At 36.5% G+C, this 14,192-nt stretch overlaps 1 protein-coding gene across 5 annotated transcripts in view; it reads right to left on the bottom strand.

The window, feature by feature from the left end:
* The window catches only part of SFMBT1 (Scm like with four mbt domains 1), a 197,890-nt gene that overhangs the window by 62,221 nt on the left and 121,477 nt on the right, over window positions 1-14,192 (bottom strand). For all 5 annotated transcript variants that reach the window (XM_056804891.1, XM_056804894.1, XM_056804893.1 and 2 more), the window contains exon 3: window positions 1,116-1,210. In XM_056804891.1, coding sequence (XP_056660869.1) covers window positions 1,116-1,210 — 95 coding nt within the window. The remainder of the gene's footprint in view (window positions 1-1,115; window positions 1,211-14,192) is intronic.

Genomic DNA, 14,192 nt, shown 5'->3' with positions numbered 1-14,192 from the left:
GAAACACCATTTGCTACCCTCACTCCAGATAAGAATATTGTTTTTCACAGAATTTATTACTTTAAGTTAAGCAGGATATCCAGGATGAACATTGGCTGAAAAAAAGGTCTGTATCAGGGGTTTATACAAACCTTTTTGTGGTTATGTCATGGACTCACCTGATAGTCTTGGCAAATAGGATTTAATAACCCTTTTTCAGGATAATGTTTTAAAATGCATAAACTGATAGAACATAGGATTATAAAAGAAAATAATTTATACTAAAATATCTATCAAAATATTTTTAAACAAGTTTGCAGACATCAAGTTCAGTCTAGATATATTTATAACTAATTAAGTCATGCACATATATACCTAAACTTCTGAGATTAATTTGTGATTCTCCTTTAATGTCATATTTAATAGACAAAAGGCCATTGGTATGAGCCAATAAGATAGGTATGTATTCTTACTGTAAGCAAGAAGCAATGAGACAATCAAATGTTTCTTCTTAATAAGATGAAGCACAATGAACTGACTGTTAGAAACTGGCTCCTTCTCCTACTCCCTCATCACTGCTACCTAAAGGGTTGCTGTCCCCAAGATAGAGGACCCACTAAGAAATGATTGGAGCACTGAAAATAGCACCAAATTCAACAGACAGGGGACTCTGGTTCGAATCCAGCTCAGAATTCACTAGCTAAGGACATCAAACAAACCACTCTGCCCCTCCTATCTTCAGTGAAGTCATCTGCAAAATGAGGGAGGTAAGCCAGATGATCTCAAGTCTATGGTAGTTCTAAGCCCAATGATGCTGTAGTACACTGTAAGCTTTATCAATTCAAATGAATATATAAAGAACACTATGGTTTTGCTCATTTTATACATAGGCTTCTGAATATGATGATACAAAGACTGTAAAATACATAAAAGGTTACTGAGTCAATTGACTAATCTGGTGAAAATGAAGAGGAAAATAGGTCATTATAGATTATACACATTCTTAATAAAATATGGACACTCAGGAAGTTTACCTTGACCTAACTTAAATTTAAAATCTCCTTATTTATAGGTCTTATACATTAATCCAGGGGGAAATGGACATATAGGAAAAAGTCAATAAAGCAATGACTTACATGTTTAAAGGACCCATGTGGAGCTGCTATGGATCCTGTATCTTCTAGATATTCATCCCAGTTAAATTCCACTTCCTCCACCCCAGATCCAGCATCTAGAATACAACAATAAAGTGAATTCCTTATTATTTGTTAGTCAACAAGCACTTATGAAACAGCACCTACCAAGTACCAGGTATTATGCTAAGTGCTTGCAATAAAAAGAATGATGAGAACAGTACCTGCTCCCAAGAATCTCAGTCTCCTGGAGAAGACAACCTGCAAGCAACTCTGTACAAATAAGACCGATACAAGATAAAGAGACCATCTCACAGGGAAGGCACTAAAATGAAAACCAACTGAGAAAGGTTTCTTGCTTGAACTTAAGGTGAAACTTGAAAAAAGCCGGGGAAGCCACAGTAGAGATGATCTAGGAGAGTTTCAGGTATAGTGTGGGAAAGCCAGTGAAAATACAGAGTAGTGTTTGAGAAAGCAAGAAGGCCAGTGTCACTGACTAGCAGAGTGTACAGAGGGGAGTAAAATATTACCAGACTAGAAAGTTAGGAAAGACCTAGGTTTTGATGGACTTGATATTTTATCCTAGAGGTAATAGGGAGCCGCTGGAATTGATTAAACAGTTAACAGGGTTAGACTTACATTATCATTGACTACTGAGTGAAGGATGGCTTGGAGTAGGGAAACCAACCAGTAGGCTATCACAACAGTCCCAATATAAGGTGATGAGAGTCTACACTATGATGGTGGTGCCAGTGTCATAGGGAGAAAAGGGGATACAGGAAATGTTACGAGAATAAACAACAGGACTTGGCAATCTAGTTATTCCACTGTGCTATATAGAATTTCTCTAATGTATTTAAAACTGGATTCAATTTATAAGAATTTAATTTGTATATATTTTTTCAGAAACATATCTACAGCACAAAAGATAATATATCTGCAATGATAGAACCGTTATTCTGAGTTTCATTTTTCAGAACTGTTTTGATCACCCACAGTTTGAGCCCAGGGAAACAAATGGCTAAATTCCATTGACTATGTGATAGAAAAAGAGATCTTAAAAAAAATTATTTTAGGTTTCTTTCACATCTTAATTCCTATTTTGAACTTTAAAATTAGTGCATAAACAACTCAATTTAGCCAAAGTGGACATTTTATAGTGAAATATCTCTGGTAACTTTTAGAAAAAATGCTGGACGTGGAGTTAAAGAAGCTGGGTTTCATTCTTGCCTTTTGCACTTACCAAGTGTACAATCTTGAGCAAATCATTTAAGCTATTTCAGCCTCAATGTCAACAGTCAAACGAGGAGATCAGACCCAATGATCTCAGAGGTCCCTTTAGACTCTAATTTTGTCAACCTCTAATTATACTTTATTGAAATATGAAGCCCACAGGGTCCTATTGAATTAAGGCCAAACAAATCAAGTTTAATTTTTAAACCAAGTTTAATTTTTAAAATGTGAAGAAAAGATAGAAGATGAATGCATAAGCAAAGCTTGTTCTTATAAAATTAACAATGAATGTCAAGAACAAAGGTTAAAAGAAGACTCACAAGCTCTAAACTCTCACTCCACTGTAGTCACGAACAGAAGTAGTCACATGCAAGATATCAAAAATTCGTAAGGGTTCTATCTTCACAACATCATCATACAAACTGTATAAGAACATCTAGACTAGAAAATTGTCTCTGCCCCATTTTTCCTTTCTTTCCCTCTTACTAAATTCTCTTGCAGGGGGCATCTGGGTAGCTCAGGGGATTGAGGACCAGGTCTAGAGACAGGAGGTCCTAGGTTCAAATCTGACCTCAGACACTTCCCAGTCGCTTGACTGGGATGAAATGACGCAAGTCATTTTACACCCATTGCCTAGCCCTTACTGCTCTTTTGCCGTGGAACCAGTACACAGTATTGATTCTAAGATGGAAGGTAAGGGTTTTAAAAAAAATAAAAATTAAAAAATTAAATAAATTCTCTTGCATTGTCCAATCTTTGTGCTTTTGTTCTAGCTATCCCCCAGCTTTGGAATGCTCTAACCCTTCCATGACCAACTTCCCCCAACTTTCTTTGTTTCCTGGACTTACCTCAAGATTTAGTTCAACATGACCTTTTGTGGTCTTCCCTCTCAGACTTCCTTCCATGTACTCCATATACATATTTTATCTACTGTGAATTTTAGATTTTCTCCACCCTGATTAGTCTTTAGAAATTCTAGCAACCGGGAATGCATACACCCCCACTTAAAGATTAACTGTGAGGAGGATGGCCTATGACTTACATGTACTAGCAAGTGACAAATCAGAAACAACTGACAGACCCCCTGGGCTGTCCTAAGTCAAGCTTAAGCTACCATTGGTACATGTGAGATGCAGAAAGTGATAGAAAGAACAGTCTATATATTTTGCATCACTTCCTCTCTCCACCCTCTCTCTCGAAGAGATGTTGGGCTTTTTCTGAGTTTGGTGGTGTTCTTCGCGGGTTTTGGCACTTTTGGCTTGGCGGTAAGGTGACTGATTCCTCCTTTCCTCCTTTCCCTCCAACTCCTTTCTGGCTTGCCAGAGCAGTCCAATTCCCTTTCCTCTCTCCTTCTTAATTTCTTCCTACTATTGTAATTAAACCAACATAAAAATCCCAAACTGATGAGTATTTTATTGGGATTGAATTTTAATCCCTAGCAATCACTAAAATAATATATCCAGTCAACAACCCTAATTTTACCCTTAACACTGCTTAATTGTTTACATGTTACTTCCCCTATTAGAATTCAACCCCCTTTCGGGGAGGGCTTATCTTTCCATTTCTTTGTATCTCCAGTGCTTACAACAGTGCCTAGCATACAGTAAATTACTGTTAACTTAAGAATCTAATTTTAGTCTATTTTCCCAGCTAATCACAAATTCTATCCCTTCAAAATTGCCTTCCAGATAAAGAGTCTAAATGTAATTTCCCCTACATAATATTTTATCTCCTCCTCCATGCTTTTGCCCAGCCCTTATTTCTAGAATGCTCCTCTTCACCTTGCATTCTGAAACTTCTATCTCCCCTTAAAGGAGATTTCAAATTTGTCATATGTTGTCTCCTGGATCCTAAAACAGTTGTTTTTATTTTGTAGTTATTCTAGATGTGTCTAGGAATACATCAAATATCCCCAATGAGAATGTCAGTCCCTGAAGGGAAAAGAGTGCTTAATTTTTTTTTTACAACTATGTTTCTCTTATCTACTACTATGCCTGGCTTTTAATAAAGTTTGCTGATTGCTTGATCGAAGCACATGAAACACTACTGCTTGAGAGCATGATACAGTGATAACAGATGGCAAAAGGATAGAACAGCACCATTCTTAGTTTGATTCTTTTTGTCTTGGGCATGGAAAATGACTTTAGGATTAGATCAAAATAAAACCTGTTAATAGTGAACTACATTCAAGATAAGGAGATGAAAGCAGGACATAGCCAACAGCTATTCCTAGGACCTAAATGATTTGGCAGAATTGCCACAGCTGAATGGCCAGTAGTGATCTTTCAAAGATGACAAGTAGGGCACAAGGACTAATCGGTGAAATGATATTTGAATCGAAACAAGAAAACAAAGAAGCCCTCAAACTTTTGCCTTGACTCTCAAATTCTACGAAAATTCTAAAACATTTAATTAATGGTATGGTATATGAACATTTAGCAAAGCAATCAGTGATCACTAACGTACAATATGTGAAACAATGGTTTCAGAAAACCCTATTGGAGACATTAGCTTGGTAGATTCAGGTAATATGGTGGGAGTAGTTTACATAAATTTGAACAAAATTGATGAAAATCCAATTCAATAAGCACATATTAAGTACCTGTTATACGTAGGATATTGTGTGAGGCAATAGGAATACAATGATCAAAAATAAAAGTAATAATGATCCTCACTTTCAAGCAGTTTACATTTTAGTTAGGGATACAACATGTAAAGAAACAAAATATAAATTTGCATATGAAGAACCCTAATAACTAAAGAGTAAAAGAAATATTTAATTAAAATAACTATGGGAATCAGGACATGTTTTAAATAGGAGTTCAATTCTGAACTGAGCTTTGAAGAAAGTTAGGAGACACTAAGAAGTAGAAATGAAAAAAAGAAGCATATTCTGGGCACAAAAACCTAAGAAAGGAATTCAGAAACAGCAATGAGTTCTGCAAAGGTGTGTATATAAAAGGGAGTAACTGTAAAATTATTCTAGAAATACAGTCAGTCTGTAAAGCTTTGTTTTGTTTGTTTTTTTTTATAAAATAAGCCATTTTATAGCCCTTGCTCAATCCCAACCAAGTTGATATTTTTGTTGAACCCCAATGAAGACCTGACTTCAATTTTGGGCAGTCTAGTCCAGGGATTCTCAACCTGGGGTCTGTGAACTTGGGTGTTTAAAAAATATATTGTGGTAATTTTATTTCAACAAAATTGTTTTTTTTTTATATAATCCTATATATTTTACTTCATGTATTTTAAAACATTCTTTTGAGGAGGAGCAAATTATACAAAAAAGGTTTAGAACCCCTGGTCTACAAATAGCTGCTTCTTATCCATCAGTAAATCATTCCTCCTTAACCATAAAGTTCCCTTTGCTCTTCTGCTTTCTGTGTCACCTTCCCCTTACACTCCATGAGAACAAGCTCTATCTTTTCATTTGTATTTGTATCCCCAGAACGTAGCACAGTACTTAGCACATAGTAGGCACTTAATAAATATTTATTGACTGTTTCAAGAATCAAATGAGAAAAGGATGGTTAAAATGGTAAAGTTCTGGATCTTATTACTTAAGTATTACATATCATAATTACTGGTAACCATTTCACATTGTATCAAGCTAAGTATGTTTCCTCCAAAGTACCACTTTAACCATGTTAAACAATGCTGGCAATATTTGGGTTATTCATATCTTAAAATAAACTACATTACAGTAGTATCAGACAGTTCCTGCAGCTGTCATTTTTGCTGAACTATTTTTTCTTTGTTATAAGGGGAGCAGAGGGATTCTTACGCTGCAAGCGATGTGAGAGAGCAAAATCAGGGATCAACTGATATTTTTTAAAAACCATAAACAAGCTTTATTTTGAAGACAGAATAAAACATCAAAAAATCCATATGACACATACTTATTAAATATTTTTTAATAGTATCAACATTAGGTGAAGTTCTATAATGGAACCTAAAAACACAGTACAGGAGTTTCTAGGACTAGCTAGAGAGTTTCCTATCTTCAAAATCCAAAACTCCAAGTAGTAGAATATTTGACATCTCCCTATAATTTTATCCCCCTACAGAAAACCAATAGGTTCTACACATTTCCCCACACCACCTTTCAGCAATTCTTTCCTTACTTTTCTACAAAGTTTTTACAACTGCAGAGATTTTATTGATTGGATTTATATTAACCCACATCTACAAATGTGCTACTGGAATTAGTTCTATCCAATTCTTCCATATACCAAATTAATTAATTAATTAATTAATACTTAGATATTCATTATTTGCACAATTCAAGTAAACTCTGAGTTACAGTGTCATCATTAAAGAATATCTCAAAGTTGGAACTGTAAAATACACATTTAATTAGAAAAGGATCCAATGAAAACGAATCCTAGAATTAGAAACATGCTCAAAAACTTCTCTATTTTACCTTCCTGTTTTCAAGGGAATAAGCATACTTCAACTATACCAAAGCAATCCCTGATAAATAAGAAAATATATTTTAAAAGGCAAATGATGACAATTTCTCATTCATTCATTCAATAAGCAGTTATTAAACACCTACAATAGGGAAGGCACAAAAATGAAACAGTTCCTGCTCTCAGAGTGCTTACATTTTATTGGGAGAAACAATACATACATAGAAAACAAAATGCAAAATATAAAGAAATCAATTTCCAGGGGGAAAACAATGGCAATCAAGAAAATCAAGTTGTGCTTCCTGAAAAAGTGACAGTCTGTGCAAAGATATGAGGTTAGAAGACAAAATGTCCTCTATGAAGAATAGCATCAGACTGGAACACAGAATGCAGGATTAGGAGTAATATGCAATAAGCCTAGAAATGTAAGTTGGAGTCACAGTTAAAAAGGCTTTAAATGTCATTTTAGGATATTAGGACATAAAAAAGTATTTTATCCTAGAGGCAATGAGAATCAATGTAATTTCTTTAGCAGTTAATTATCATGGTTTGAGTAACTGATACTTTAGGAATATCACTTGGGTATGTGGGTAGAGAAAAGAATGGAGAGGGGAGAGACTGTGGAGAAGAGTGCTTTACATGCTTTTAGGAAAGAGAAGAAAGTTTTGAACAGATGATAGGGGAGATAGAGAATAAATTCAGTGACTCTTTAAACCTCATTCTCATCAACTCTCTGCAGGTTCAATTGATCCAGAGTTGCTCATTCTCTCTTTAAAACTCTCCTCTCCATGTTTTGAGGACAACACTCTCTCCTGGTTCTGCTCCTTACCTATCTGAATATTCCTCTGTTATATTATCTTCCTGGTCACGTCCTCTAGTCATCAATGTTCTCTCTTCTCTCTTTCTCTCTCTCTCTCTCTCTCTCTCTCTCTCTCTCTCTCTCTCTCTTTATGTATATATACATATATATATATACATATATACATATACATATACATATACATATACATATACATATACATACACATACATATATATATATATAAAATTTCACTTGGTGGTTTCCTCAGTTCCCTGGAACTTAATTACCATCTATGCAGATGACTATCAAACCTACCTGTCCTGTCCTAGTCTATCTCCAATTCTGCATCTTCAGTTGTCTTTTAGACATCTCAAAATAGATATCCAGTAGATATCTTCAATTAAACAATTATAAAGTACAAAATCTCATTATCTTTCTCTGTAAACCAGGGGTCCCCAAACTATGGCTGAGGGCCACCTGCAGCCCCCTAAGGCCATGTATCCGGCCCCGACTGCACTTCAGGAAGGGATACCTCTTTCATTGGTGGTCAATGGGAGGAGGACTGTATATGGCAGTGCCGCAAAGGCGTCACTCACATACAGTACTACTTCCGGTGACATCCTTTGCGTGACTCCTTGTTCTGAGAGTAACTAAATGAGAATGAGGAGCCACGCAAAGGATTATGTGGCTGCACAATGGAAGACGTCAGCACGGTGAGCGGTGATCTGGGGGAAGGGGATTCCACACTATGTATACTACTGCCCAGTATGGGTTAGTGTTAGGTTTTATAGTCTGGCCCTCCAACAGTCTGAGGGACAATGAACTGGCCCCCTGTGTAAAAAGTTTGGGGACCCCTGCCCTAAACCCTCTCCTCCTATCTTTCTTATCATACTAGCTGATACCACCATCCTCTCATTCTCTCAGAGTCTCAACATAGGTGTCATCATACACTCCTCACTATCTTCCCCTCCCTCAATAGCCAATCTTTCATCAAGGCTTGTCAATTTGTTCTTTGCAGCATCTCTCTTCCCTTCTCTGACACTGGTGTAGACCCTCATCATCTCACACCGGGATTATTGCAATAACACATCGCTAGTGAAATTTACCCAACTCAAGTTTCTCCTCACTCCATTTTGCCAACAAAGTGGCTTTCCTAAAAAGCAAGTCTAATCATGTCCCCCTCAACCCTTCCCCGCCCTACTCAATGTAAAATGGAGATTTGAAGCCCAGACTTCAATTCCCAGAAGTCCTTTGTAGTTCCCAGAATGCCCTATAATCATCCTGAGTTCTCACCTGAGTGCGAGAACACAATTTGTATTTAAACTGACTCTCCAACTATTTCAGCCCTCTCTCTATGCTTCCGCTTCTAAGCACACACGGCTCTCTCTACCTAGCAGGCAAGATGTAGAGTAAGTGCTTGTGAAAGGGCTCTGGGCCTAGGCACATGCTCCTCTTATTTTGTATTTTCTTTATTTCTTAATCTTTAATAAACCTCTAAAAATATAACTCTTTTAGTAGAAAAACTAATTTTAATTTTAAAATTTTGGCTAACCACGTTGGTTGTGATGAAATATCCTCAATCTTCTAAATTTTTTCTCTTCTAAATATTTTCTCTACTGTTACTTAGTTCAACTACTGCCTAGATTTTTTTAAGCCAAGTGTCTCCATTCTTTTTAGCAAGCCTCTTGACTCATCTCACTCCCGGCTCTAGGCTCCCAGCTCCCAGCCCTGTTTGCCTGCATTCCTGCCTGCAGCCATCCGCTTGAGACCTGGTCCTGGCCCTGCCCACCCCGGTGGTCTCTCTCTTGCTCACCTGGCCCAGCTGATTACCCAGGCTGCTGGTAGCAGACCCAATTTCTTCAGGATCAAAAAACTGGCTGGTAAAAAACGGGGGTGATTTTTTCTTTAGGCTACAATTAGCCTCCATGTAGACTGGAGGCAGGAGATCACAGGGGAGGAGAAAGAAAAGGAAGAGACTTTTGCAAACAAGAACTTAAAGCATGGCTACTTTAAAAGGATATTTTTGACTGCATTGATCCTTTTATTTATTTCACCTGAGGGTCAGGGGAAAAATTCAACTCCCTGCAAATCTTTGGCAAACTTTGAGATTCCAAAAACCAAGCCTCACTATGGGGAGGCAGATCTGCTGCTTGGTGAATTAAGAGCCAGACCTGGAGACGGGAGATCCTTGGTTAAAATCTGGCCTCAGACACTTCCTGGCGGTGTGGCCCTGGGCAGGTCATTTAACCCCCATTGCCTAGCCCTTACCAATCTTTTGCCTTCTGACAATAGGCACCTAAATGGATAAAAAAATCCAAAGAACTTTAAAGAGACTGGAGGTTTTATTTTTAAGGCTTTTTGGACTCCAATGTTTTATAAAAATCTCTGTATTCTATTACATTTTGCTGATTGCTTTATTTAAAGTTTAACTTTGTGATTTTAAGTTCACATATTAGTGCATTCAATACTATTCTGTTACACTGAATCAGTTTAATGTACTGGGGTCTAACTACTGTTATATTCTGTTGCTTTTCCCCTATAAGCATACTGAATAAACATTATTGAGTAGGCCCATATAAAAACAGCTTTTCTATTTTTTGACTTTGTAAATTGTCACATAGAAGATAGATGGACTCCATCAGAAAATTGCTACAACAACCTTTGGAAATTTTAATGAGCTAAATATCTCAAATTGATTTTAAGGGTTCTTTAGACATGATTTTTAGAATTTTTCTTAACAATCTCTGGTCATTTTGCCTGCCCCTAATACGAGGTAAGGCCCATTTTATAGCTGAAGTGAAATACAATTATAATCCCAACTCCCGCATTTATAAAAATGTGAATGGAAGCTGGGAAGTTCATCCCAGGGCATATAGTATCCCTGAATGGCTCCCCCCCCCCAAAAGGGGGAGCATCTCTCATTTATAACTCTTTAGTTCACTACTTTACTTCCACCAGAATGATATCTAGATTTATTGATGATGTTCTAGACCCAAAATAAATTTTACTTTGTTTAAAAATATGTTTACTAAGGTTGAAAGATTTGGTACGTTTGTAAAAATTGTGACAAATATCCATCAGTACATAGGCTTTTAAAAATGACATATAACAAATTATGTGAAATATGAGAGTGGGTTTGTTTGTTATTGTAATTAGCTGGACTATTGAGAATTTTGGGGATATTTACACGTACATATTTGTACTACTGTTCTTTATTTTAAAAAAAAAAACTGTTACCTGGTGAAATTCATTTACTTGTACTCACAGTGGATCATGGCCAGATATGAAGAGGAAATGGATCTCATTTTTGGTGAGAAAGCCTTGTATTCTATATTTTCTTAGCTGACACAGTGTGTCAATGATTATAAGCTACATTTTTGAATTTTTTAACTCTTTTATTATATTTTCTTGCATGTGCAATATACTATTTCAGTTTTTTATTTTTCTCTCCTTTTTATATTTGAAGCACATGTCACCAGTATTAAGATTTTCTTTAACTTTTTGATTTTGCAGTAATATAAGTTTAAAATACATTTGCTATAATGTCAATGCATGCCCCCAAAACTTGAGACTGTAAAAATGATGCCACTAATTGTTTAAAAAAATTATGGGACTTTGTTTAACGAGTCCGTCTGATTCCAGGACAAGATATACAAGAGTCATTGCACAGGGCCAAAGAAACTAATCCAGGAAGGAAGAATTGATATACTTCTAAGCCAATACAAAGGACTTGAACCTAGCGTGAAGACTCAAGGTGGTGACGCTTAACATATGTTAGGACGTAGGCCTTCCTTGTATCCACACTCTTTGTGAAAATACTTACAGATGAGTATCCCAAACTTGGCTCCTTACCTGACTCCTATAATCTAGTCCCTTTTCTGTCTTTCATAGTATGGCAAACTTTCTGTAGTCCTGGCTACTGACTGGGTAAATGCATCATTGCTTAGATCATTTTAATTGGGTCCTGATTCAAGGACCTGTTACAGATTTACTTTTCCTTTACTTAGAATTTTTACACATAAGACTTTGATAGTCTATATTTTCATCTAGGAATTATCTTTTTTATTTGGATTTTTCTGATGTCTTTTTAATTTCTCTTGCCAATTGATTCATATACCTCATAACTCAGCCATGCATCCCTAAGTGATCCTGTGTTTTTCAATTACCCTCTTCAAGGGGGGAATGTAAAAATATTATTATTTTAAATTGCAAAATTTAAATTCCTTTTGAGAAGAATTTTAGGTTAAGAAACATGCTACCTCTCCAAATCCAGAAACTGAACTGTTTGGAGAAGACACCATGAAGATGCCTCCAGACCACAAGCTGCACAAGAAGATCAAGAATGAACTTTGGGTGTGGTTGATTGAACATTTATTTGTATGTATACTTTCATGCCAAAGGGGACTACCCCCTAACTGTTTTTTTTGTCAATGCGTCTAACAATTATTGGTTTTGTTCTTTTTTTCCTCTTATCCTCAAATTATTATAATGTTTAAGTTGATTATGTTTTCATGATCCTTTTTGGGGAAATCTTTCCCAATAACGATCAAACTGGGGAATTGTAAAATGGAGATTTGAAGCCCAGACTTCAATTCCCAGAAGTCCTTTGTAGTTCCCAGAATGCCCTATAATTGTCCTGAGTTCTCACCTGAGTGCGAGAACACAATTTGTATTTAAACCGACTCTCCGACTATTTCAGCCCTCTCTCTATGCTTCCGCTTCTAAGCACACACGGCTCTCTACCTAGCAGGCAAGATGTAGAGTAAGTGCTTGTGAATGGGCTCTGGGCCTAGGTACATGCTTTTCTTATTTTGTATTTTCTTTATTTCTTAATCTTTAATAAATCTCATAAAAATATAATACTTTTAGCAGAGAAACTAAATTTTAACTGTTATATCAATAAACCACAGTGGCCTGGAGAATCAAACATAAAATGCTCTGTTTGACATTCAAAGCTCTTCATAACCTATCCTCCTCTTGACTTTCCAGTCTTCTTACAGCTTATCCCTGGACATGTACTCTTTTATCCAGTGAGACTGGCTTCCAGGGTACTACCCACAACATGACACTGTATCTCTCAGCTCTGGACATCTTCTCCACTGTCCTCAATGCCTGAAATGCTCTCCCTCCTCAACCCTGCCTATTGGCTTTCCTAACTTTCTTTTCAGTCCCAACTAAAATCTCATCTTTTATAGGAGGCCTTTTTCCAACTCTCCTTAATTCTAGTGTCTTCCCTGTTCATTCTATATACAGCTTACTTTGTATGTATGTTTGTTTGTTGTCTCCTCCATTAGATTGTGAGCTACTTTAAGGCAGTCACTTTTTTGTACTGCTGAGGAAAATGTATTTTCCTTTCTATTCCTATTCAATTTTCTCCAGAGATCTCTCATATCTAACATTTCTAAAGTTTTATTTCCCTACTTAGTTTCTTTCTTATTTATTTGCTTTGTCTGAGATCATGATTGCTAACTCTGAATTTTTTACTTTAGCTGAAGCATAATAGATTCTGCTCAAGCCCCCTTACTTTAACTCTGTTTGTGTCTCCCTGTCTTAAATATATTCTTTGTACACAGCATATTGTAGGATTTTGGTTTTTAATCCACCCTGCTATCCTTTGTGTGAATTTTAAAACTACTCCACCCTACTCAGACCATATTTTAGAAGATTTGATTTAGCCATTTCCTGATTGTAACAATGGAAATACTTGATCAGGAATGTCTTGGAAACTTTACATTACTCCACCCTACTTAAACCTTACTTTAGGGGAAGATAAAGTTGTAATCTCCTGATTGAACAATGAAAGTACTTAGTTCTCACCTTATAGTGAAACTAGAATGTTAAGCTAAGTCTATTTTTAGATATTAATACAAAAAGGAGTTAAGTAACTATAAAGGTTAAATTAATTAAAAAAAAGGTCAAGTAACTAACAAAAGGTGAACTTAACAAATAAGTGTTAAGTAACTCAAAAATCTAATCAAAGAAGATGAGAACTAAAAGTATGGGCAGTGCTGGAGAAAGTCTTTGATGTGATTGGTAGATATGAAAGTTTAGAGGAGAAGACACAAGGGTAAAAGGTCTATATATTTGGGATTTTTCGTCTCTCAAAAAACACCCTCTTTCCTTGGAGAGGTGGATCTGGCTAATCACTTCCTGTGAGCAGCCTGGTCACCAGTTTGATCCTGGAACTCAGCCTGGAAGAGCTCCCTCAGACGGCTTCCATGGTAAGTGATAAAACTGACTTCCCTTTCCCTTGGCTCAGGGGAGTCCCCTTTGGCTAAGGCCTTTAACTCCTGGCTGGCTCAGCCTGAGCTGGAGCAGTTTAAATTAACTCTTTCCTCTCCCTCTCTCTTCTCCTTAATTCCTTCTCTCTATATTAATTAAAATCACCATAATTTCCAGCTGACTTGGGTATTTTAATATTTGGACTATCCCATGGCGACCAATTAATTTAGATTTCAAGTCACAATGCTAAAATTATCCTTTACATTTGCCATTTTATGGGCGAGTTCAACTCATTAACAGTTATGATTACTAACTATGTGTCTGTCTGACTGTCTGACTGTCTGTCTGTCTGTCTGTCTGTCTGTCTCTCTCCCTTCTCTCTCCCCTTTCAATCTTTCCTTGTTCACAACT

The sequence above is a fragment of the Monodelphis domestica genome, chromosome 7 (assembly GCF_027887165.1).
Source record: "Monodelphis domestica isolate mMonDom1 chromosome 7, mMonDom1.pri, whole genome shotgun sequence".
Classification (NCBI taxonomy): Eukaryota; Metazoa; Chordata; class Mammalia; order Didelphimorphia; family Didelphidae; genus Monodelphis; species Monodelphis domestica.
This window is presented reverse-complemented; position numbering and strand designations above follow the sequence as displayed.